Source organism: Fundulus heteroclitus, chromosome 4, assembly GCF_011125445.2.
Source record: "Fundulus heteroclitus isolate FHET01 chromosome 4, MU-UCD_Fhet_4.1, whole genome shotgun sequence".
NCBI classification, from domain to species: domain Eukaryota; kingdom Metazoa; phylum Chordata; class Actinopteri; order Cyprinodontiformes; family Fundulidae; genus Fundulus; species Fundulus heteroclitus.
The window spans coordinates 14,138,936-14,162,246 of record NC_046364.1 but is presented as its reverse complement, the minus strand read 5'-3'; the positions used below and the strand labels follow the sequence as shown (position 1 = coordinate 14,162,246).

The 23,311-nt window shown below is 43.0% G+C and overlaps 1 protein-coding gene across 1 annotated transcript; it reads left to right on the top strand.

The window, feature by feature from the left end:
* Window positions 1-1,842: 1,842 nt before the first annotated feature.
* On the top strand, window positions 1,843-22,970 carry rbms1a (RNA binding motif, single stranded interacting protein 1a). Its single transcript, XM_012874441.3, has 14 exons — window positions 1,843-2,533; window positions 4,333-4,475; window positions 8,181-8,239; window positions 11,899-11,990; window positions 12,832-12,989; window positions 13,360-13,439; window positions 13,542-13,642; window positions 15,062-15,111; window positions 15,690-15,780; window positions 19,198-19,248; window positions 20,137-20,238; window positions 20,978-21,046; window positions 21,298-21,373; window positions 21,618-22,970. Exons 1-13 carry the CDS (start codon window positions 2,483-2,485, stop codon window positions 21,364-21,366), a joined length of 1,116 nt encoding a protein of 371 aa, XP_012729895.1. The 5' UTR covers window positions 1,843-2,482; the 3' UTR covers window positions 21,367-21,373; window positions 21,618-22,970.
* The last annotated feature ends 341 nt before the right edge of the window (window positions 22,971-23,311 follow it).

The window sequence follows — 23,311 nt, the reverse complement described above, 5'->3', positions numbered from 1 at the left end:
TGTTTTAAACCATGGCACCAGTGGCGGTTCAAGACCAAATTTAGCAGGGGGGCCAGGGTGGGGCCAGAGTTTTTTCACAGGGGCACAGAACAAAAGATTGGGGGGGGGGAAAAAACTTAACATGTCAACATTTCGTCGTTTAATATATTAAGTAAGCCAAAAAGCCAATTGTGGCTCTGGAACTGCAGGTTGCAGCCCCCTGATCTTTTATCAATACAGCGGGAACTTAACGTGAAACAGCTTAATTTTAATTTTTTTTTTTTTTTTTAACATTTCTTTCTTAATTATTTTGTTATTTTATTATTGGGTAAAAACATAAACAAAAAAATACAACTGATCCAGATGACCAGTCAGTCATGGTATCTTTGTCAGCATTTAATATTGTAAGAAATTTAATATCATGTTTTTAGTACAGGGGCCATAACAGGGGCCAGGAACAGTTCTACAGGGGCACAGGCCCCTGTTGGCCCCTGTCTAGAACCGCCCCTGCATGGCACGAGAATGGCATCCATGAACGCACAACACACTGAACCTTGAAGAAGATCACGCCACTCCGGATGCCATTCCTCTAAGCTAAAGCACAGGAGATTGTGGCTGCAACAGCAAGTCATATAGACTCACCTAAATTGGACAATGACACGCTGGAAAAACATTCTCCGGTCCGATGAGTCTCAGTTTCAGTGTCGGTTTCAGCTGTGACATTGAGCCGGCGGGGGTCAGAATTTGGCATAAAGACCACGAGAGCATGGTGGTGGTGGTGTGATGGGGAGGGGGGGGGGTGAGATTTTTGGGGCCTCTGCCACCCACTGAGCATAATTCAAACACCACCGTTTACGAAACTATTGTTGCTGCTGGCCATGTCCACGCCTTAACAACCACACCGAGTCGCAAAGTCTTCTTGAACGTGACAACATGTTTTACAGCGCTGCCTGTTTTGGGATTCGACTGAAAAAGGGAGAGTCACATCATGGATGTGCAGCATCCGCGGGATGCTGCTATCGGGTCACAAAGGACCAGAAACTCTCCGTGGAAAGTTTCGGACGCACGGTTGGGTTTGTGCCGCGAGGAAACAGAGCAGCTCCGAAAAAGCAAAAAGGGGATCCAACCTCATAAAATATCAGCGACTTTTATTTCCATCAGTTCCAGGTGAACTCGGGCCTATAAGACAGTCGGCCGCGGTGTGCGACCGCTGCAAGACCTGTGTGTACAAAGAGAAAATGCTGAATGTAAAGCCACCCATTGAGGTCTTAGGTTTGGAGAAGTGAAAACCAAAGCTGCAAAGTTGGAGTCACTGCTACTTCTCTGTCGGCATTGAGAAAATGCTCCTTTTACTTATTTATGTTGCGCACACAGCCAACTCAGCTCACCCATGAACTCCCAAGATACTTCCTGGCTGCTCCTGCTGGTCCTGTGTGGGTCCAGTCTCAGCTTCACCTCCCATCTGAACGCTGGTGTCACATGAGCCGCATAGATGGAGCCTATAGAAGCTGGCTGCATTTCAGGAAATATACATAAAGGACTTTTTTTTTTTTTTTTGGAGTGTGTGTGTGTGTGTGTGTGTGTGTGTGTGTGTGGGGGGGGGGGGGGGGTCTGTCTTTGTTTCCAAATATTTGCTGGCTGCTCGGTTTATTAATCCTGCACCCCCCACCCCACCCAACACCCCCATCCGCCCCACAGTTGGGGGTTTTACGGGGAGCCTGTGACCTCCTGGCTGGCCAGTCGCTGCTTATATATTTCATTGCATCCTGATTCTCTGACATGCATGCTGGATGGGGGGAAGGGCATAAAAAGGAAGAGGATATGTGCGTGTGTGTGCGTGTGTGTGTGTATGTGTGTGTGTGTGTGTGTGTGGTTGCATGAGGTGGGGGTGAGGAATGCTTGGTATGTGCGGACGGACGACAGCAACGCGAGATTCGAGCAACGCGCCCCACAAATGAAACCCAAAAGGCGCTTTCGTTCGCGTTCCCCAAACGTGCCGAACGCGTAACCGGGCTCCGAGTGCGGCGTTTTCCGGCGAGATCGGACTTTCCGTGGGCGTCCCGAGGCGGGGAACACGCCGCCGAGCCGCCGCGAAACACCCCGTGGAAGCGCAGATGGTTCGGTCTGTAGTAGGTGGGACAGCCCGAGCGCTCGGTCTGCAGCAGGACGTCGTAGATCAATGAACCGGACCGGAGGGTTGGTCCATCGCCTGGTGTGCATCTGACTCTATTATAGATGTGTCAGTACGCCTATCAAGGATCGAGGCTTTATTCGCTGTCAAGCAGCCGGTCCAGTATGCGGATATTATAAAGGCTGTTTTTCATTTTTTTTTTTTTTTTTTTTAACAAGCACCCCCCTCCTCGTTCCTCCTCGTCGCTCGGTTTCTCCCGGCTCATCGCACCGATTTTTTATTTTATTTTATTATTAGTAGTATTTTTTATTTCATTTAATTTTTTTTTTTTTTCAGAGGGGAGGGATCTCAAATACATCTGTAGGCTCCGGGATGATTTTTGCAAACACAGGCAACCCGCTGAAGACGACCAATCGAAAGCAGGTAGGCCAGAAATACACACAGACCCACAGCCGCTCCACGCTCGCGCGGAGCTGCTGCGCACGTATTTTATTCCCTGCGCCGCACTTTTTTCATGTCGCTCACGTCGGACCGGGCGTTTAAAACGGCACCGAAATGCCCCCCCCAACCCGGAGGAAGAGGGGGTGGTGATGGGGGGGAAGGGGGAAGAGGGGGGGCACATGACATTGGGATGGCGTTCCCACCTCATTCTTCCTGTGACCGGATTATTTAAATTCATTAGTAAACAGACCCACAGCCGCTCTCAGCGGTTGCCAAGCAGATGCTCCGACATACAGGAGGAGCTCAACCAGCAGCTGGCCCTGATCTATGCAGCTCCGCCGATACTTTAACGCTTATGTCCGAGTAACCTTGTTTGGCCCCACTCGCACTGCCCCCCCCCTCCACACACACACACACACACACACACACACACACACACATACAACTCTCTGGTCAATATGCATGGCGGCGAGTGTGATCCACTTTATAGGTTAATGAATTCTGGGGTGAGCCCAGAGAGGACTTTATGTCCTGATGTAATGTACAGCATGTCAGGGTGCTGCTACATGGGCTCGTCTGTCCCGCCTGCATTCTTCATTTTGACCTCTGAGATCATCACACCTTCTAGTCCAGGTGGGGCGATGGAAAAGGGGGAATTATAGCAATCATAAGAACCATAATGACGGCAAAGCACAGAAGGTAAGAAAAAGGCTCAGGTGGTGGACATCCCTCCAACCACCACCACAACCAATCCCAGATAAATAAATGTACCCCCATATAAATACATCCCTGCAGGAAATTAGTTTTTTATAATGTTCATTAGCCGCAAGACGCCCTTGTGAATGTCATCCGACGTAGATGCATCTCTGAAGGAGAGATGCCCACCTAGAAAGAAAAGTTAGCAACTGTGTGCCAACAAGCTGTAGACCTCACAGATGTCTCTTTCCCCTGAGATTTATCTCTCATCTGCAGTAGAAAAAAAAAAAAAAAAGAAGGAAATAACACGAGCCCTTTGGAAGAATAGCTCTTTGTTTTCACAGTCTCGTGTGCAGTTCTGTAGAATCGTCGGCTCGTCCAAGTGGATTGTCCTTTGGTTATGGACAGATGGTGTGATCCTGCCTTTGATCTGATTCTGGGGAGCATTCGGGGTGGCTGCGAGCGATTTTAATGAATGAGTAAAAGGAAGGAAACGCTTCGCAGGGCAGTGTGGTGTGTGCAGAGTGGCTTACGAGCACGAAGAAAAATGCATGTTTCTGAGGAATGCCACAGCGGGGTGTACCAGTTAAAAAGCTGATTTAATCACAACGTGATTCATAACGGCCGCCCTTGCGCGAGAGTAAATCGTTCTCTGTGACATTTCGGTGGGCAGAATCCTATTTTTCGTGACCGCCGGGAGCTTAAATCGATGACTTTCATGTGCTGTTGTTGAAAATGCGGCGTAGTGAAAGGTAACATGTTTTTTTGGTTATACTTGTGGGAAAATGTAGCAGAGCAGTAGGGTTTTTAAAATTTTTTTTTACCAAAACGCCTCAAAGTTGGCGTTTAGCTCCGTGTTCTTCCACCACTGCACATAACATGACAGGGTTCAGTGTTGCTCATTAATAAGCAGCACTCCACCAACAACTCCAGCTTTTTAACGCGGTGGGGAAACAGCGTCTGTGTTTGTTTCCGTGCTTCCATCCTGCCCCAGCCGAGATGTTCTTGTGATCGCTGTTGGCCCGGGTTTAAATTAGATTATCCGAAGCCCGTGCACATCCTGACCGCCGGTTTCCTGTGCGCAGTCCTGCCCCATGACTCCGTCCAGTCCCAGCAACAGCAGCAACAGCAGCAGCACAGGCCTGGAGCAGCTCAGCAAAACCAACCTGTACATCCGCGGCCTGCCTCCTGCCACCACGGACCTGGATCTGGTCAAGCTCTGTCACCAGTGAGTACATGCACACAGACACGCCGGAGCGCCGTGAGCTCACTGCCAACGGCACTGGAGAGCCCATGCTCCTGCGACACATGTTTTTGATATAAATGTGTGTGTGTGTGTTGGGGGGGGAGGAGGGCAAGGTTCATTTACCAAAGTCACTCACCTCAAGGATCTGAGCTTTCACTCAAGGATAGTTCAGATTTTCTTCTGGAAACTCAGTTTGGAGCCTTACTTTGACAAGGATGTAAACCAACACCCCCATGAAAGAAGCTAAGTTATCCTTTTAAGCTTTCTGCTTCAGGGGAAACATTGGAAGTGGGTTGAAGGTGCGGTCCCAAAACAAGCTACAAGCTACTTTGCTCATGTGAACCTGCAGTTCTACCTGATAACCAGTGGAGCTTAACATAAGGTAAAGCAATGTGATATAAAGGTGAAAACGCATCTCCGTTATATGGAATCTTAAATTCATGGGAGAGGCTGAAGCCGTGGTGGTGGCCAAAAGTTTTGCCACGTGGGACGAAGGTATCAAGTTGAAGGCACCAGACGTTTTTTTCATGAATAAAAACACAAAAATAAAACCCATTTAAAAATGCTCAGTCAAGACATGTGGTCCTGTTTCTTGACTGGTTTAATAAAATACCAATAATTAAGCTTGCACCTAATATTTACCATTTTAAGACGGTTTTCATATAATATAATATATTTTGATGTAATATAATAATAATTGTCTATCTGCATCACCGTCAAATTTGCTCCTTGGACCGCCTGATCTGAACATTAAAGCAGCTACTTGTTTTGAATTATTAACCAACTGTGTAAATGTATTAAAATAGTACAGACTCATACATTTGTGGCCATAATATATGCCCGTCCAATTATTAATAGTTCCGGTAGCTTCCTTTATGGATGCGGCACGCTCAGGTTTCAACGATCTCTCATCGATTCAGCTCTTTAAACTAAATACGGGGACTTTAATCTTCAGGAATAATCCGGAAGTCGTTGGCAAGTGCCGCACTCGGGGTTCACACTCGCCAGAACGATGTCACAGTTTCATGCCTCTGCTTTACAGCAGGAGTTGCAAACTTCAAAGTCTTGAGAAATAATCTCGGGGCGTTAAAGAAAAACGACTTGTAACGACATTTCAAATGTGAGCGCTCAGTGCTTGTATTAAAATTATTATGAACTATTTAAACTACAGTGTGACGTATTAAAATATTAAATCCATCGTAAGTAGAATAATACTTTCTGAAGGTGTTTTTAATTAATTCATTCATAGTGTGTTTTTTTTTTTTTTTACCCAAACAATAGCCGGGGTTGCAACTATTGTTTCTGCTGTTTGTTGAGCATGAGCACAAAAAAACAATGTTTTTTTTGTTTTGTTTTGCTTTTGTTAACCAGTTGCTTCTGGTTTATTTCCACATTTATGAGGAAAACACTTTTTTGGAACGTCGTAGCGATTTAACACGGGTAAGCTGAAGATAAATTGAAATTCAACAGAAAAGAACTAGACATGTTGTTTTGTTTAACTGAAAACCTTTTTTTTTTCTTTTTTCCTTCAAACGTGGGCTCTGGTTAAGCCATACTGCACAACGAGACACACATGCTCTATAAATGGGCCAATAAATGGACATACATACGTAAAAGCAGGAACTCATGGTTGGTATGCGCCTGGCTGTAAAAAAATAAATAAAAAAATACTGTTTTCTAGAGAAAACACCGCAGTCTGGTGGACATGTTTCATATAACCTGACACTACAGGCTTGGGTCCCAGTGGTTAATGTGGTGGATGCCATAATTAGTGGAGTTTTGTCGTGCCTTTTCCTTCTGAATCAAAAGCATATTGGAAGAAGAGGCGCCCAGCCATATAACCAGCAGCAGCAGCTGTTTGTGTCCTGTTTGCTTGTGTTTTTGTTCTTGTTCCCAATGGTGTTTGCCAGCACAAAAGCAGAAACGAAAGCACTTTTCATAGCAACAAGCTCGGCGTGTTGAAATGAGCGAAACGTTCGTCTGCCTGGCCTTTATGTCCACGAAGCAGCTCACAATTTATGTCACATTTCAGTGAGGCATAAAACAAAGCCTGAAGTGACACAGTTTCATAAAGGTTGTTGGAAAACATGTTGGGCGGAGCGTATAACTCTTCTTCGTGGCCATGATCAGCTTTATTCTGCCCGATAAGTTGTTGTTTTTATCCTTTATGGGTCCCACAGCAGGGGCGCTTCCAGGATCAAACCTTCAGGGGTCCTCGGCCCATTTGAAAATGTTACAACCAATAATTCATCCATTTAAACTGATTAGAAGAAAATGTTTTTAAACACTCAGTATTGTTAACATATTGCTGATGTTTTTTTATGTATCGCACCAGTTTCACAGATGAGTATAAGTGGTTAATAAAAACATGCTCATATCAAAGAATGGTGCCGAAAATATATTCTAGCTTCATTAAAATCCCAACCTCCTGTGCAGACTTTATTTGGGGCTTTGATCCTTTTTTTTTTTAAAGCTATTTCTTGCAAGTAGTGTTGCCTTCGTGAACAGCATGCGATCGAGAAGAGGAGATCTGACTTATAGTAAAAGGCATGGAGGGTTAAGCAAACGTGAGGATACCGTTCGACTCCTCCCAGAACTAATCACCAATTAGAGAAACTGTCTGGGACGACTGGTTCGGCGTCAAACTGGTTCTCTTCCTATCTGACTGGCAGGAGCTCCGTTGTCTCAGCAAACAATGTAACATGCGACCCTGCTGAACGTCCCTGTGGACTATCTCAGGGCTCTGTCCTGGGACCAATTTTATTTGTGTTGTACGCGCTCCCCCTTAGGTAGGATTACACAGCAGTTTACTCATGTCTCCTTTCACTTATGAAGCAAAGGCTGAGTGATAATTGTCTACAATTAAACTCAAACACAACCGAGACGCTCATTATTGCCTCGGATAGCGCTTTCCCTGGCATTAAACAGCACCTAGGTAATATTAGCCTGGCAGCAAAATCTAGCGTGAGAAATCTAGGAGTCATTTTTGATGAAGCTGTGTCTCTGGAACCTGCTTCATCCGCTGCATAATATCTCTAAGCTCCGACAGTCGACTCTAAAAAAAAAAATGAGCTTGAGATGTTGATTTTTGCTTTTATTTCATCTGGTTTAGATACCGCAACAGTCTGTTGACCCGCCTAAATGAAAAAGGAGCCGGCCCGCCTACAGCCGGTACAGATCTCTGCCACTAGGCTCCTGATGCAAACCAACATAAGAGCCCACATTACCCCCGTCTTAAAATCTCTTCACTGGCTCCCTGTAGCACATCGCCCCTCAACAACCTCTGTGAATTATTTCAGCCGTACACCCAAACTGGTAGCCTCAGATCCTCAGAGCAGAATCTACTGATGGACTCGCACTCGCTCCAGGACCCAAAGAGACCCAAGACTGTGGAATGAGCTAGCACTTTACGGGCAATCCCTGGATCCTGTTGATGCTTTTAAAAAGCAACTTAAGACATTCTAGCCTCACTGTTCCCTGGGCTAGTATGACTGACTATATGTTGTTATGATATGTTTTTTTAAATATTCTTTTAAATGTTTTTAATTGTATTTTACTGTCAAGCACTTTGTGACTGCTGCCTGAGAAGGGTGCTATATAAATGAAGTTCACTTCCTTACTTACTCTACTCGAGCCTTTTTAGATGGTTTCTTTCAGAGAGTAATGTGCATTTTGCTGTGTTCCCAGGTATGGAAAGATTCAGTCGGCCAAGGCCATCCTTGACAAGACAACCAACAAGTGCAAAGGTCAGTGAGCTCAGCAGTTTTATACATCAGCTGGCTCTTCTTTTAATTGGAAAATTATATGTCAGTTCATTTCAATTTTATTTATACAGCGCCAATTCATGATACATGTCATCTCAAGGCACTTTCCAAAGTCAAATTCAATCAGATTATACAGATTGGTCCAAAAAGTTTCCTATCTAAGGAAACTCTGTAGATAGCATCAAGTCTTGACAAGCAGCATTCACTCCTCCTGAAAGAGCGTAGAGCTACAGAGGAGAGTCGTCTGCATTGTCCATAGCTTTGCAGCAATCCCTCATACTGAGCATGCATGAAGTGACAGTGGAGAGGAAAACTCCCCTTTAACGGGAAGGAAAAACCTCCAGCAGAACCAGGTTCAGAGTGAACGGTCATCTGCATCGACCGACTGGGGGTTAGAGAAGACAGAGCAGAGACACAAAAAACACAGAAGCACACATTGATCCAGGAATCTTTTCTGCGTTATATGGCAATAGCGGGTGATCTGTCTCCCCCATTGTTTCTTTTATTTATTTAAGCTACATTGTTGAATTTCAATACATTTCAGGAGGCGCCTGGTTTACGTTCATTTCCTAAACCATAGTTGTTTAAGTTGAAAATCCAAACCATGAACGCAAGAGCTTCCATCTCGTCGAACCTCTGTTGCTTTACATCGCGGCAGATTGATTTACACTAAATCTTTGCAGCGCTTCATTTCCATGGTAACAAAAGTTTGACAAAAAACAGAAGCAGATTAAAATGGATTATCCCAGGCAGACAGGTTTAGAGGCTCCACAGACACATTTTCTCTCCTCATGGAAACAAATGGAAAACAGAGGCTGACTGTATGATTCAGACAGATAACAATCACACTTGAAGGTGAAGAGAAACGGCATATTTTTCAGCTTTAAGTAAAGTTACAGTAAACTCTATGTGTGGGGAAAATATATGTTCTCAGGGTTCATGCTATTCTACAAAATATTGAACTATTTATTATGCATACATATAATTTACTGTTATGATATCAGGGCTCCAATCAGCCACAACATATGACTCAAAAGTAAATGTGTTGACATGTCTTAATTACTGAGGTTAACAAGCTCACAGATTTTATTTTTCATCTTTACGCAATCCTAGACTTGTTGTAGCCTTTTGTTTGTATCTGCTTCCTCTGCCCATATACGGGCCAATATATTTGAGTCGAGCAGTGCACATGACAAAGCAAAATAACTTTTCTGTTGTTATAATCTGATCAGTAGGGGCCATGGGCAGCCGTAGTGATGCATGGATGCAGTTTAGGTTTGAAGGCTGAGCTAATGGTCTCTGATCCAGATAGTTATGCTGAGATTAGTAAAGAAGTAGGTGCAGGTTATGATAAAAGTGGTGTAATACCACAAAATGTGCAGGGGTTGTGTACCCAGACGCCACCCTGACCCATGAATAGCCCAAAAGGCATCTAAAGTTAGGCCAGTTAGGATTAGTACTAGACTGATTACTAGACCAGTAGTAGACCAGAGACAACCACCTGCATGGCTAAGAAGCCCCTTGTCTTGCCAGCTATGCTGACATTATATTAATACGTAAAATAAAATTGTTGCTCAGGCCACCTTAACTCCTGATGAAGAGCACACCCTACCGTTAGAAGGTCAATGGTCTTGCCAGGGGACTAGCATGGATCTTCACAAAACGCCCACTGTGAGATTGTGGATGTTGTTGTTATTTTGTAGTGGTAACGTAACAGGCTACTGGGTGCAAAGTGGAGGAGCCTGGTTGCGAGAATCTTAACCAACCATAACCATGATGAGGGATCTGTCCTCACCAGCTTGGATTGGTCATCAAAGAATTTGAAGCAGCAGCTGGATTGTGCCAAGGCAGAAAAAAAAAATCCACTTCCATCCTCTCATGCTGATAAATGAAAGATGGTGCTATCTTCTCCATAGCAAGGCTGAAACTCATGGTGAAAGTGCAGAAACCCTCCTATATATTACCAAACGTGGTACCTCACCTCGACCTCGGCTGTTCATATCGCTTCCATGGCCACATGTGTCCAAACGCCAGCACCAAGGCAGGCAGACGAGCTTCTACGAACATTTGTGAAAGAAAAATGGGTCGATCTCAGTGGCTCAGTGGATACCAGCATTGGGTTTTATTTTTAAGATTTTAGTTTTAAGCCTTATCTCCCGGGTCTAATTGGGAAAGTGGATGATGAGGGGCGACAGCTTGGTGCAAGGTCCATAGCTACAGGACTCCAAACTTCAGATTAGCTCTAGAGTAGTAGATGGAGAGCACCATGGGCTGGGTTTCCATAGCCAAGCAGCTGCATCCAAGCCTGACGTGATAAAGATTATTGCAAAGCGAGGCAGTGGTGTGAAGCACGACCCACCGGACCCTGGAGGAGTCATTTTCTCTGGAGGGATGAATCCTGTGCGTTCTGCTTGGCAAGCCAATACATGGGTCTGGGCTTGGCAGTGGTATGGAGATCGGTAGTTGCTGGAAACGATTGTTTCAGGCGTAAAGTTTGGTGCAGAGGGGATTATGGTGTGGGGCTGTTTTTCAAGAGTTGGACTTGTTTGTCCCTTTGTTCTAGTGAAAGGAACTCGTAATGCATCAACATACAAAGACATTTCAGATCATTTCTGGCTCCCAACTTTGAGGGAGAAGTTTTAAGATGACCCCTTCCTGTTCCCAAATGACAGCGCACCATAGCACAAAGTCCACAAGCAATTGACTGACCAGCACAGAGTCCTCACAGAACCCACCGGTTCTGTCAGAACAGGACAGACCAGAACACCTTTGGGATGAATTAGAGCAGAGGCAGCGTGCAGGACTTCTCGTCCAACATCACAAATCCAGTTCTGGAAGAATTGTCAGCAGTTCCCCATAAACACACTCCTTACCCCGGCGGAAAGCCTCCCAGAAGAGCTGTTATGGCTGCAATGTGTGGGCAATATAGCGTATGTACTGTAATAAAGGGATGTAGTTTGTGAGGAAGTATCCTTGTTCAAATGTGATAACTGTGGCGGTGGCATTGCAAAAGCATAGCCTGGAAAGGACCAGGGAAGAAACCTACATGAGTCCTAAGGCCTAGGGAGGCGCACCAGTAATGCCTTCACACCGAAATGAAACGTTCTTAATTTGCTACAGTTAAGTAACCTTCAAGTGTTCGTGGAGGTCCTAGCGAGTGTGTGGCGGCGGTAAACCGATGCAAAGAAGGCCTTACCCAGTGCACCTTCTGGTGAAAATCATGTTACCATGAAGGGGAGCGACTGCGTACAGCAGAAAACTGCACCAGCCTGTGCTGCAAAAAAAAAGACTCAAGAGCGATCTCAGCAACACAGTGAGCGTGAGGGGTCGGCTCCAGATCTCCGATTTGATCAAGCAACCGCGGGACAAACAACCCACATCAGTAGAGCCGCCTCTTCACAACGTCTTGGAGTTGGAAATACCTGCTGACTGATACCATCATGTTTACAAACCCTAATTAACACAAGGCACATGCCTAGGGTCTTTTACCTGGTGGTCTTTATTTATGGAGGTGTAAACCTATATAAATATTTAAAAAAAGTATGATTTCTCTGTAATACTGACAGCAGAACCTGTTGGAAGCCTTGATTGTTTTCACGATTTAACGACTGATGATAGAAATATTGTCCCACCATTACCAGGTTATGGCTTTGTGGACTTCGACAGCCCAGCTGCTGCTCTAAAGGCAGTCCATGCCCTGAAAACCAGCGGCATTCAGGCCCAGATGGCCAAGGTGAGTTTGATACGGGCGCGGCTGTCCACCTGTGTGTGTGTGTGTGTGTGTGCTTACTTTTCATGCTTAGGAACCTTTCTTTGCGAGCTGTCCTTTGTTTGTACTGCTTGCCTCCTTGTGTCTTTTGCATGCTGGAGATGGACATTAAGAGATTCACATGTTCTCAGCTGAAACGCCGTTGCTTCTGTGACCCCGGTGAAACAATGGTACAACAACCAATCACCAAGCTCCACATGCTTTTTGTCCAGTGACATTAATTCTAGTTTTACCCAAGAATCTACGCGGGCGGATAAATATTTAGCCCCTAAGCATCACGCGAAGCGCTTTAAACATAAACGACGAGAGGACAAAGAGGATATTTATGCAACGAGTTCTCTCAAATTTCTGCAGCGTTGAAATTTCTTTTGATCTGATCCCTTTCCCTGCGCGTGTGAGAGTTCAGCGATGAATCGCTGCTCTCGGGAGACCTGCGTGCGGCTGCTCAGTTTGTATCAAACATGGCAGAACGCAGGTTGTGTGTTGCAGTAGCCATGGCGACGGCGCTCCCGTGCTGTTTCCAGGAGAGACCGTAGAGGTGGCGAGCCGCTGCTCGGAGCAGATGAAGTGGGATGTGTGGTTTCATGTGTGTGCGCGGAAGAGCTTAAAAATGTTGGTTTAACACTAAATGTTCCTTTGACAAAATGTGCGTGCTGTCAGTGTTCCTAGTCAGGCGTTCGTCAGTGAAGGTAAAATGCCTTATCTATGTTTAAGCTCTCAGGGTTTTTTTATTTTTTTTTATTTTATTTTTTACATGAAATACCCAGATTTTGTCTTCTTTCTATCTTTCTTTCTTTCTGAGCAGCAGCAGGAGCAGGACCCCACAAACCTTTATATTTCCAACTTGCCTCTCTCGGTGGATGAGAGAGAGCTGGAGAAGATGCTGCAGCCCTTCGGCCAGGTCGTCTCCACTCGAATCCTCCGGGACTACAGCGGCAACAGCAGAGGCGTGGGCTTCGCCAGGTCTGTCGCAGGATAGAGTGAAAAGGAAGCACATCTTGTCCGATGAATCACCTTTGAAGTAGCTGCGGAATAAGCCTTCAGCGATATGCGCTCTCTCCTCTATGTGATCTGGTGTTCAGCTTCGACTGTTTGCAGCTGATGTTCATGCACAAGAAAAGGCTGGCAAACACAAAACATGCGGGGGAAAAAATTTGATTACCCAAAGCCAGCTTTTAATATTTAAAACCCGTTTGAAAAACAAAAGCAAAGCCAGACGATATCTGAACGTCTTTGGAGTGCGTGCCTTTCGCAGTCGTACAGAACATGAAGAGTTTTTAATTCATAAGACCCTATCCCAGTTGGTGTGTCAGCATTTGTGCTTGTCTCTCAGGATGGACACGACGGAGCAGTGCAACGCGGTCATCTCCCAATTCAATGGGAAGTTCATCAAGCTAGCTTCCGGAGCTCTGGGTAAGAGAAGCCTTCGCTTTTTTGCCCATTTCGTTTCAACTTTCGGTAAAACGTTCATGTTACGGGTTTGTTGACATGTTGGTCTTGTCCCTTGTCTTCCAGGCCCGTCTCAGCCTCTGCTGTGTAAGTTTGCTGACAGTCAAAGAAAGAAACATGCTCACAGTGGATATGTGCCCAATGGACAGACAGGAGACCTCAGACTAGTATGTATAACATCTGCACCTATTATTTCAGCCGCGTGAAACCTCATTTTTTTTTAAACACTGTCAATTGACAAATCAGTCTACCTTCTCCTTCAGTTTCTCAGTAATGGATTTTGTCCTTTTCTAACGCAGGGGTTCCCAAAGTGGGGGTTGGAAAACACCTCTAGGGGGTCACGAGATGTTTTTTTGTTGATGTGTTAAAAAGAATTTAGTGTTTCCTTATTAGTGAAACTGATACCAAAGTATAATTTTACAAGATGTGCCACATTCCTCGTTTTAACACGGGGGGGAAGGCTGCACTTTTAAGAGTTCTTATAAAAAATACGGCTTTATTTTCATAATATGACTTTATACTCATAATTTTCCCCTAAAATAGCAGAAAAAAAAGCCCACCCACCAAAAGGGGGTCGCCGCTCTCTGACATCTGATATTTTGGGAGGTCACGGGCTAAATAGTTTGGGAACCCCTGTTCTAATGCATTTAAACAAGACTGTGTTCATAACCAGCAGTCACTTAAATTAACAGTCAATGTCCAAAATAACAGTGTCATTTGATGAATCTGAATTTTTAACATTTGTTTAATTAGTGTTGGTCAAGATTTGCAGGAAAAAAAACCTCACTGTATCACTAAATCACTGTAATCTTAAAGATTGGACTGAGAAGCTGATTAAAATGAATCCAACCCTAATGTTGTCACCAGCAGTGGACAGAAACCTATTAAGTCATATTGTAATCGAGCATAAACACAAAGCATTAGCTGACTTCTGTTACCTATTATACATATACATACGTATTACATAGCTAGGATACAGCTAAGAAAGGAGGCCATCTCAGAACCACTGACGCACTGCTGCGTCCTCAAACCTCCAAATCAAGCCAACTAGATCTTTTGATTATTAATTAACAAAAGTTAGGTTATTCTTTAACTGTAAAAGAACTTGCCAAGTACAGATAAATATAATGTGGACATTTATCCAGTTCAAAAATTGAGAATAATAATAATTGATTATTTAAAAAATAGTAATTATACGTTTTTGAAAATGAATAAAATCTGTGAACACAAAGTTTCAAGAACCCATTTTAGGATAAATAAAAAGTAAAGAGAACTTCATTCTGGACTATTACCGCTTAAAGGTTTTGAATTTCCGTTCAGAGGTTTGGCCAAATAAACCTTCATTACATATTTCTGCAAAAGAGAATGAACAGGATCAGTCATAACGTTGGTTACAGAGTTCATACAAATCATAAATTACATTTTCTGCTGCACACAGCAATAAACTACTAAACTCATTTCCTGACTATTTAAACAACAATTTAAAACTGCTTTTTCTAAAGACAGATGATGGATATAAATTGATGGGGGAGCTAGGGGAAAAAAATGCAAACCACATTATGTCTTTTTTTTTTTTGTTACCATAGGGTGCAATGACTCTGACCTATGACCCCTCCACAGCAGCCATACAGAACGGGTAAGTTAACCTCTGATTGCAGAAGTTTCTCCCATTTTTAATGCACTCTGTATGAAAATGTCCTGCTGTAAAGCCGCCTTTAGTAACTTTCATTTGTTTGAACAAACATCTTTAACTCTGGAGTGGTAGTGGTGGGTTGTCCCTTACGGAAAACGAGTCCTTCATGTCCCGTAAATAATGTTGGCACTCTGACCAGGCGTTGAAAGATATTAACCCTAATGAATTACTTAATAACTCCATGGCCTGATCTTTACCTTTGAGAGTTGTCCGCATCGTGGAAGAATTCACTTATGAAGAAAAGCATGACGCTGAGGCCCGCATGTGTATTTTTTTGTAATGTGTTGTCTTTGCAAGACCTTCAGAACGTCGTTACATTGACTGAAAAACTCTAGTTGTTCCTTTTAAAATTATATTTAATAATAGATTCCCCTACTTTTGGTTTTTCAGGGACATATAACAGAATAAAAGAGTTGGTATTCCTAAACATTTAAAGGACTTGAAAGCTTCTGTTTAGTTATGACAACCTCATTGTTGTGTTTTTTATTTTTTATTTAAAACCTCTGTTTTTCTTCCCGTAGGTATTATCCCTCTCCATATCCAGTGACCAATAGAATAATGACTGTGCAACCCGCAATGTCTCCGTACATGTCTCCTGTCTCTGCTTACCAGGTACTCAAAGACTCATTTTGATCAAGCAACATTAATTAATTTCCTGCAGACACAAATAACGACCCAGCAAAGTGAATTATCTCTTTTTTTTATCCTTTTTCTACTGACGTTAGTGAACATTTGCAGTTTAGGTTTGAAGGCTGAGCTAATGGTGTGGCATGCTCTGGATGTGTGTGTATGTGTGTGTGTGTGTTAAGGTTTAGTTAGTTCCCATTTTTTCAGGTGGTAGAAATGCATGAAAAGACGTTAAACCACATCAGAAACATTTACAGTCTTAGGACCTGAGGACCTGTTTCTGTATTTTTAATGCAAAGTAGGACGATCAGCTACAGGTTCAATAACCTGTCAGGAATCCATGTATTTGCAGAAGAGAGATAATGAAATATTCTGTCTCCTTAAAGTTTCTGCCTAAGGTTTGAGCTTTTTCTATCAATTCTAGTAAACGTATGACTTGCTCCTAGTTTTTTACTACTCTGCAAATGAAGTGAAAGTCTCCTGAAAAGAAAGGACACATTTATCAACCAGATCATGGAGCAAATATTAAAAGTGCTGAAATACTCTGATTTTTTTTTTTTTTTGGAAAACAATTCCTTTTCCTTTAAACGTTCCACGTTTTGTCCCGTTACAACCAGACACTTCAATCTATTTTATTGGGTTTTTACGTGACTGAGCAACACCGAGCAGTGCTGAATTGTGAAGTAGAAGGAAAGGCTGATGCATATTTGCTTTTCAAATAAAAATCAGAAAGTTGTGCCATCTGTATGCATTCAGCCTCCTTCATCCTGATACAACAATTCTAGTACAACTGATTGTCTTCAGAGGTCCTCTATGATTAGGAAATAAAACCCACCTTTGGGTAATTTATTCTGTGAAGGTCTCAGAAGTTTGTTAGAGAACAAACGGCATGACGAAGGCCAACGAAACACAGTGAGAACGTTCTGGAAAAGTAACGTAGGGTTGTATTTGAACATGTCACAGAGCTCTGCTCAATCCCCCATCCTAAAATGGAAAGAATAGGGTACAAACCTGCAAACCTACCGAGACACGACCGCTAACTAAAAACCGACAAGAAGAGCTTTAAACAGAGAAGCAAAGTGAGAAAATGTACTGAGAGGAGCGCTATTAGCAGTGCACTCCACAGAGCTGGCCTTTATTACGTAAGCCTTGTAAGGAGAAAGCCACTTTTAAATAAAAGAGAGAAGCCCTACTTAAAGTTTGTGACAAGCAGTGTAAAGGGCGCAGCAAACATGTGGGAGAAGGTCCTCTGGTTGGATGAGACCAAGCCTGAGCTTTTTGGCACATCTGTAAAACCCTATGTGTGAATGTGGCAGGGGGGGCGGGGGGGAGGGGACTATACATCAATCTGAACGCACCATTCCCACAGTGAAACACGGGAGTGGCAGCATCATGCTGTTGGAGAACTTATGTCTAGCAGGCACAGTGAAGCTGGTCAGAGTTGATGGTTAGACGGATGGAGCTGAATGCAGGTCAGTCCTGTAAGAGAGAACCACAGCAGAACCACAGCAGAACCACAAGCCTAAACATGCAGCCAGAGCTGCGCTGGGATGGTTTAGCTAAAATGTGTTTCATGTAGTGGAATGGCCGAGGCAAAGTCCAGACCTACATTCAAATGGGAATCTTATGACCGGACTTGAAAAATACCACCCGGAAAACCTCATTTAATTGGAGTGAAATATGGTTCTTCCAAGTATTGACTGGGTGGCTGAAAACAAAATGGAACCACGCGCTTTCTGTTTTTATTTGTTAAAAGAAATGTATGCACTGTTTGTTTTGGTCACGATCAAAGGTATTAAAGTTTGTGGTTGTAACTTGATAAAAATGTGGAGACATTCAAGTTGCACAAATACCTTTATGATCTGTACCTGTGTTGGAACAATAATTGCCTTCAAGGCTAAAATGGCGTCTTAGGTTTTTGATCACCTTATTATTCCTCTCCGTTCCTCTTGTGACTGGCAAAAGAATATAATCTTAAAACGCCACACAACAAAACGGTGGTCGAGCTCGCCTATTTTTTTTTCAACGACGACTGTAGGTGGACAAGTTCACGGCACGGTCAATGTAGATGTCCAAACAATGTCACAGGACAGATTGTTTCCACATGTCTTGGCGTTTCTTATTTCCAGTTTAGTCAACTTCCACTAAAGCGCCAACTTACTGTGCCACTGTGAGGCCTGTTACCTTTTTTTCTGCGGTTTAAGCATTTAAAGGCTAGAAGGCGAAGAGCCCTCTGGTGGACAGCAGCAAATCTGAAACCAAATATCAATCAAACTTGTCCTTTGAAATAGTAAAAGGGGCAAAAAAAGAGCTTCAAATATAGCATGCACAAGAATCAGGAATTATAATTTTTCCTCCATTCCAAAGGTTAAAGTCAGTTTTAATTATAGGCAACGTAATATATATATATATATATATATATATATATATATATATATATATATATATATATATATATATATATATATATATATATATATATATATATATAGATAGATAGATAGATAGATAGATAGATAGATAGATAGATAGATACAGAGAGAGAGAGACCAAAAAAGGTGGTAAAAAAGACAAACATAATGAGTAACATCAAATAAATACTAGATAATATTAATCTTCATTGACTCAACAAACATAGCAAAAAAAATTATGAAACTCTACTAGTAAAAGTTGATAAAGTTATAGATAAAGCTTAAAGTGACATTTCTATAAACGTAAATATTTCCACAAATTAATAGGAACAGCAATCTCAAGGAGGCGTTTACCTGGATAATTGAGTTGTATAAACTATACTATGAAAAGTGTCACCATAATGTCCCAGAATTCAGAGCTTTGAAAAGCACCAATAAACTTCTATGTATAAACATAAAAAGGAAGTGGAAGCTGGTGGAATGAGGTCAGTATTATTGTTATAGGCTCATATTTTAAAGGGCGGAGAGACAGAATTTTTCTTTTTACTGGTTATACCAGCGTTTTTTTTTTTAAACAGAGGATCGATTATATGAAGTCCAAGAAGAACCCGTTAGCAGCTCCAGAGAGAAAGACAGCATTTTATCCGGGTAGTTAGTAATGCAGCCGCAGCAGATGACTAAAGTTATTATGAATGACTAATCACACTGACACAGCTCCACAGTACACAGGAAACTTCACAAACAGGCCTGCACAGTAAAACGGGCCTGCACACAAAAGCTGAAGGCTTTGGATATTTTGGGCTGCCGCGAGTGAATAGCCTCTGTAAGCAGGATTAGTGATTTAAAATTCATATTTAAATAAACACATTTAGGTCATTAGTCCACGTCCATTTTATGGATTTGCATACATGCATACAAACCGTTGCTTATTGCATCTGATTGTCGGTAACACGAACGCCTCACGTCTTTCCTGTGTCTCGCCCTCCGTTAGGTTCAGAGTCATTCTTGGGTGGCACATCAACCATACATCATGCAACACCCGGTAAGTAAAACTGAAAAAAAAAATGAAAAAAAAGCTGGGCTCCAACACAATTTAATGCGTACAGGAAATGGGTGTGTTTGTGTGCAGCTGAAGCGAAAGGTCTGAGCTCATTGCTGCTCACTCTTCATTCAGCCTGTTCTGCTGACACAGTCAACCCCAACATTCAAAGTTGCCCTAAACAAAATGTGTGTGTGGGGGTGGTGGGGTTGGGGGGGGAGACCTAGCCGACACAGACTGCGGGATACAGCCGCTCTCTGTTGGAGTGTGTGATGGAGAGCGCAGTGAAAGAGAAAGGGAATAACTGAGGAGACATTCAGCCCTCCCTTCCCCTGCTCCGTCTCTGTGGATCCAGCAGGAAATGCCTGAAGCAGAGACAGTCTTGTGACTCTTTGACTCTTCCAACAGATGGTTTCCACTGGAACAAGTGTCTCCGCTGCTCTGCCCCCTCCCCTTCCCCCCCTCCCTCCCACACACACACACACACACACACACACACACACGCACTTTCTGCTGGGAAATGAGCTGTTCCCGAAAGGCATTAATGTTTAAAGGAGCACACTCCATTTGGAAATTGACAAGCTGCCAAATGAATACTTTTGGTAGGTTTTGGAGCATTAAATTTCACTCCAAAACACATCCAGCGGTTAGTAAGTATGCTCGTCACAGATATTGCAAGAAAATTGTCACATCATCTGTCGGTTTCGGTGGCTTGTGGTGGACTGCACCTGTACCTTTTAGGTTACTGGATATATTTTTGCCCATTGGTGTCGTGTTTGTTTGCTCGGTGCGTCTTTTTTTTTTTTGCGATTGAAACGAGCAGGCCGACTTTTTGTAACACCCTCTGTGTTATGTGACAAGATGTTAAAGCTGAACTGCCTTTTACCTCAGGCTGCGGTGATGTCTCCCTCTGTGGATCCCTCCATGTCAATGCACCCCACGGCCATGATTACTCAGCAGATGGGCCAGCTGTCGTTGGGAAACACGGGAGCGGTGCGTTGGACAAACTCCATCACACATCAGTTATTTTTTTTTGGGTTTTTTTGTTTGTTTTTTCTTAAGATTGGACACGGTCATCAGACACAACAATCCAGCTTATACCACTGTGAAATATTAAAGTTCAGAAGAGACCTGAGAGCACAGCACGCCAAACCGATGTTCCCCTAAGGAATTTCAATTTAGGAAATCTTGGACAGGAATCTTTCAAACAGCAAGTGTTTTTCTGATTTTCAAATTGAACTACAGTGTTCCATAGTAGGTTATTGGCTACAAGGTTCCTGCCTTGTGTTTTTTCCTCACAACCCGTGTAATGGGCTTGTGTGCAGAGGTTTAAAGTAGTTTTGCTGTGCTTTATTTCTACTCAGAAGTCAGAAATCAGTATTTCCCAGCCTGGAAAATTGGCTGGAACGCATTCTGGCGTTATAGAGTCGGATCAATAATAAAGAAATGACTCCAGAAATCCACGCTTTTCTTTTTTTTAAATCCAGTTTTGTAGGTTTTTATCCAATGAAATTACTCACACATGTAGTTCTGTATATATCCTCTGTTAATGAAGGCATATAGTGTTTTTATATCTCAGTCACACTTTTTCAGATAAGCCTTTAGTTTCAATATCATTGGAAGACATAGTGCCACGGGAATATAACGTTCTCACGTCCTCCTCCTACAGCATACGCAGTAAGTAAAATGAAGTATCTCATTTAGGTTTTTTTTCCTTTTCTGTATCTCACAGTACATTGCTGCCAACCCGGGGGTCCAGGGAGCCTATATGCCTCAGTACCCCCCACTGCAGACAGCAGCTGTAAGTTCTCTGCGAAATCATTTTCTACCGCGCGTTCACCCCTCCACACAGCATCCATTTAAATGCAACGCATCTAATGGCAGTAATTACTCGGGGAAAATGACAGCAGCCCATGCCACGTCCAGAACGCCGCCATTCATAAAAGCCTTGAGTTGTTTTTGAGGCCTTCGTCCGCCAAAACCATCAATTTTCTCACACAGAAGGCGGTTATTATCAGGCTCTAACCGAGAGATGCTGTACTTGCTTCGCAGGAGAACGGCTCGCTGCAGCAAGTGGATTCTTCCAACAACTCGTCTCCTTACAGTCAGCTCAGCAAGTAACACGCAGGTACAGTATGCTTTAGTTTCTGATTGCAAAAGGGATTTTATTATGTCATATTTTACATATAATGATTTTAAGATGAAATAATTGCTTAAAATGCTGTCTTAGAAACGTTTTTAGGTAGTAGACTGTGTAAAAAAAATAAATAGATTGTTTTGCAGTAAAACACTAATATCAGTGATCTAATAAAGAAGCATTTTGGGTGTTTTGTTTTTTTTCCACGTATTTATTTTTTTTATCTCTATTTCAGGCCACATCACAGCTCTGTGAGCCGGAGGGCAGTTGGGGAAGTTGCTGAGAATATCACAGGGATAAAAGCGACCGCCTGCCCTGGTTGGACCAGACACACAAACCTTTTTTTTTTTGCACAGCCCCGACATTTTTCGTGGGAATTGAACACATCTTAAATGGACTCAAACAGTCGGCTAATCACGGGGGAAATCAAGTAAAAAAAAAAAAAAAAGAAAGAAAAAAAAAAGTAGATCTATTTTGATAAGAAACAACATCCTTCTCTTATTCTCCTTTTCAGTGACACCTTCCCACCCACCCACCCGCCTTCCCCGCCCACCCTCCATGCCCAATCCAAGTATGATGTGACATTGCAATGCATGTGAATGGGGTATTTTAGTCCCCCCCCCCCTTCCTCTTTTTTGTTTGTTGTTGAGCTCACCATGATTTTTGCAGCTTGTTTCATTAGTGGCGTACGACAGATGTTAGCAGGCCTTGTTTGCACTGAAGCTTTTAGAATAGCTTCGTTTTGGTTTTCAGAGCCGCGGGGAGAGTGAATAGCTGACGACACGCGTGTCCCAACTGCACTTGAAAGCTAACGCTGACGACCATTTCATTAGGAAATTAATGAATTTATTATCGGGAAAAAAAACGGTGCCTTCCTCACGTAACATTGAACATCGTCCAACATTCTTTCATCTAACTTGATCAGGTGTCATTCTTCTATTCCTATTGATCAAATTGTGTGTGTGAAATCATGGAGATCTCCGTGAAGCGTTTCGCTTATTTAGTCGTTTGGTAGCAATAAAGACAATGAGAGTTCCACGGCAATACTGAGAACAAAGGCGACAAACTCAGAGCACGGCGATTCCTTATTTTTCCTATTTCCTTTTTTTTTTTTTTTTTTTTTTTTTTTTTAAATGGTCTAAACATTAAAAACAGGAGCCGTACTTTTATGACTTTACAAGTTTTAACACCCAGTGGGCATCTATTTCGGAGGCTTTGTTTTTCTCTTGTGGTCGGTTCGACCGGTTATCTACCTCACGGTTTTGCTGGAGTCGGCTGGCGCTGTCGGGTTTGCAGGTAAAGCCCCCTCGCGCCAGACTGAACGCTGCAAACCAGAAGCCACGCTCAGGAGCTGGCTAACTAGGACTTCTGCCGTTTGTCTCCCATGTGCAGCATTCCTTCTCATAATCATCAAAACGGGGGGGAAAAAAAAAACAACAAACAAACAAACAAACGCATTTTAAATCGTTATCCCGATTTGTCTCTTTGCTTTTCTTCTGGTGTTTTCTTTTTCCACAACGTGACTAGAAATGCTCCATTTTAGGAACTCAAACCGAGTTTCTCTGTTTTTTTTTTTTGTCAGGTCTTTTCACAACTCCCTGGTTTCTTTAAAAGTTGAAAACTTTGCACATGCCAGACAGTTTGGATGCACGCAAAAAATAACTTCCGAAATTAAACAATCATGCGCGAAGTACTTAAGAAATTAAGGAATATATCCTTGCAGTTTGGTGGTGGTTGAAATTACATCACAGAACCATCTTTCTTAAGATATTCGGGCCTCATTCGGCGAGGGCCAAAAGTGAAAAGCAGAGGAGTTATACTTTTTACTTTGTCCTTCTTTTTTTTTCCTGATGAATTTCTGATGTATGACCATGTTGGAAGAAGGAAAAAGGTCAAACACGTACGGTCGGTCGTGGTGCTGCTTCCTGA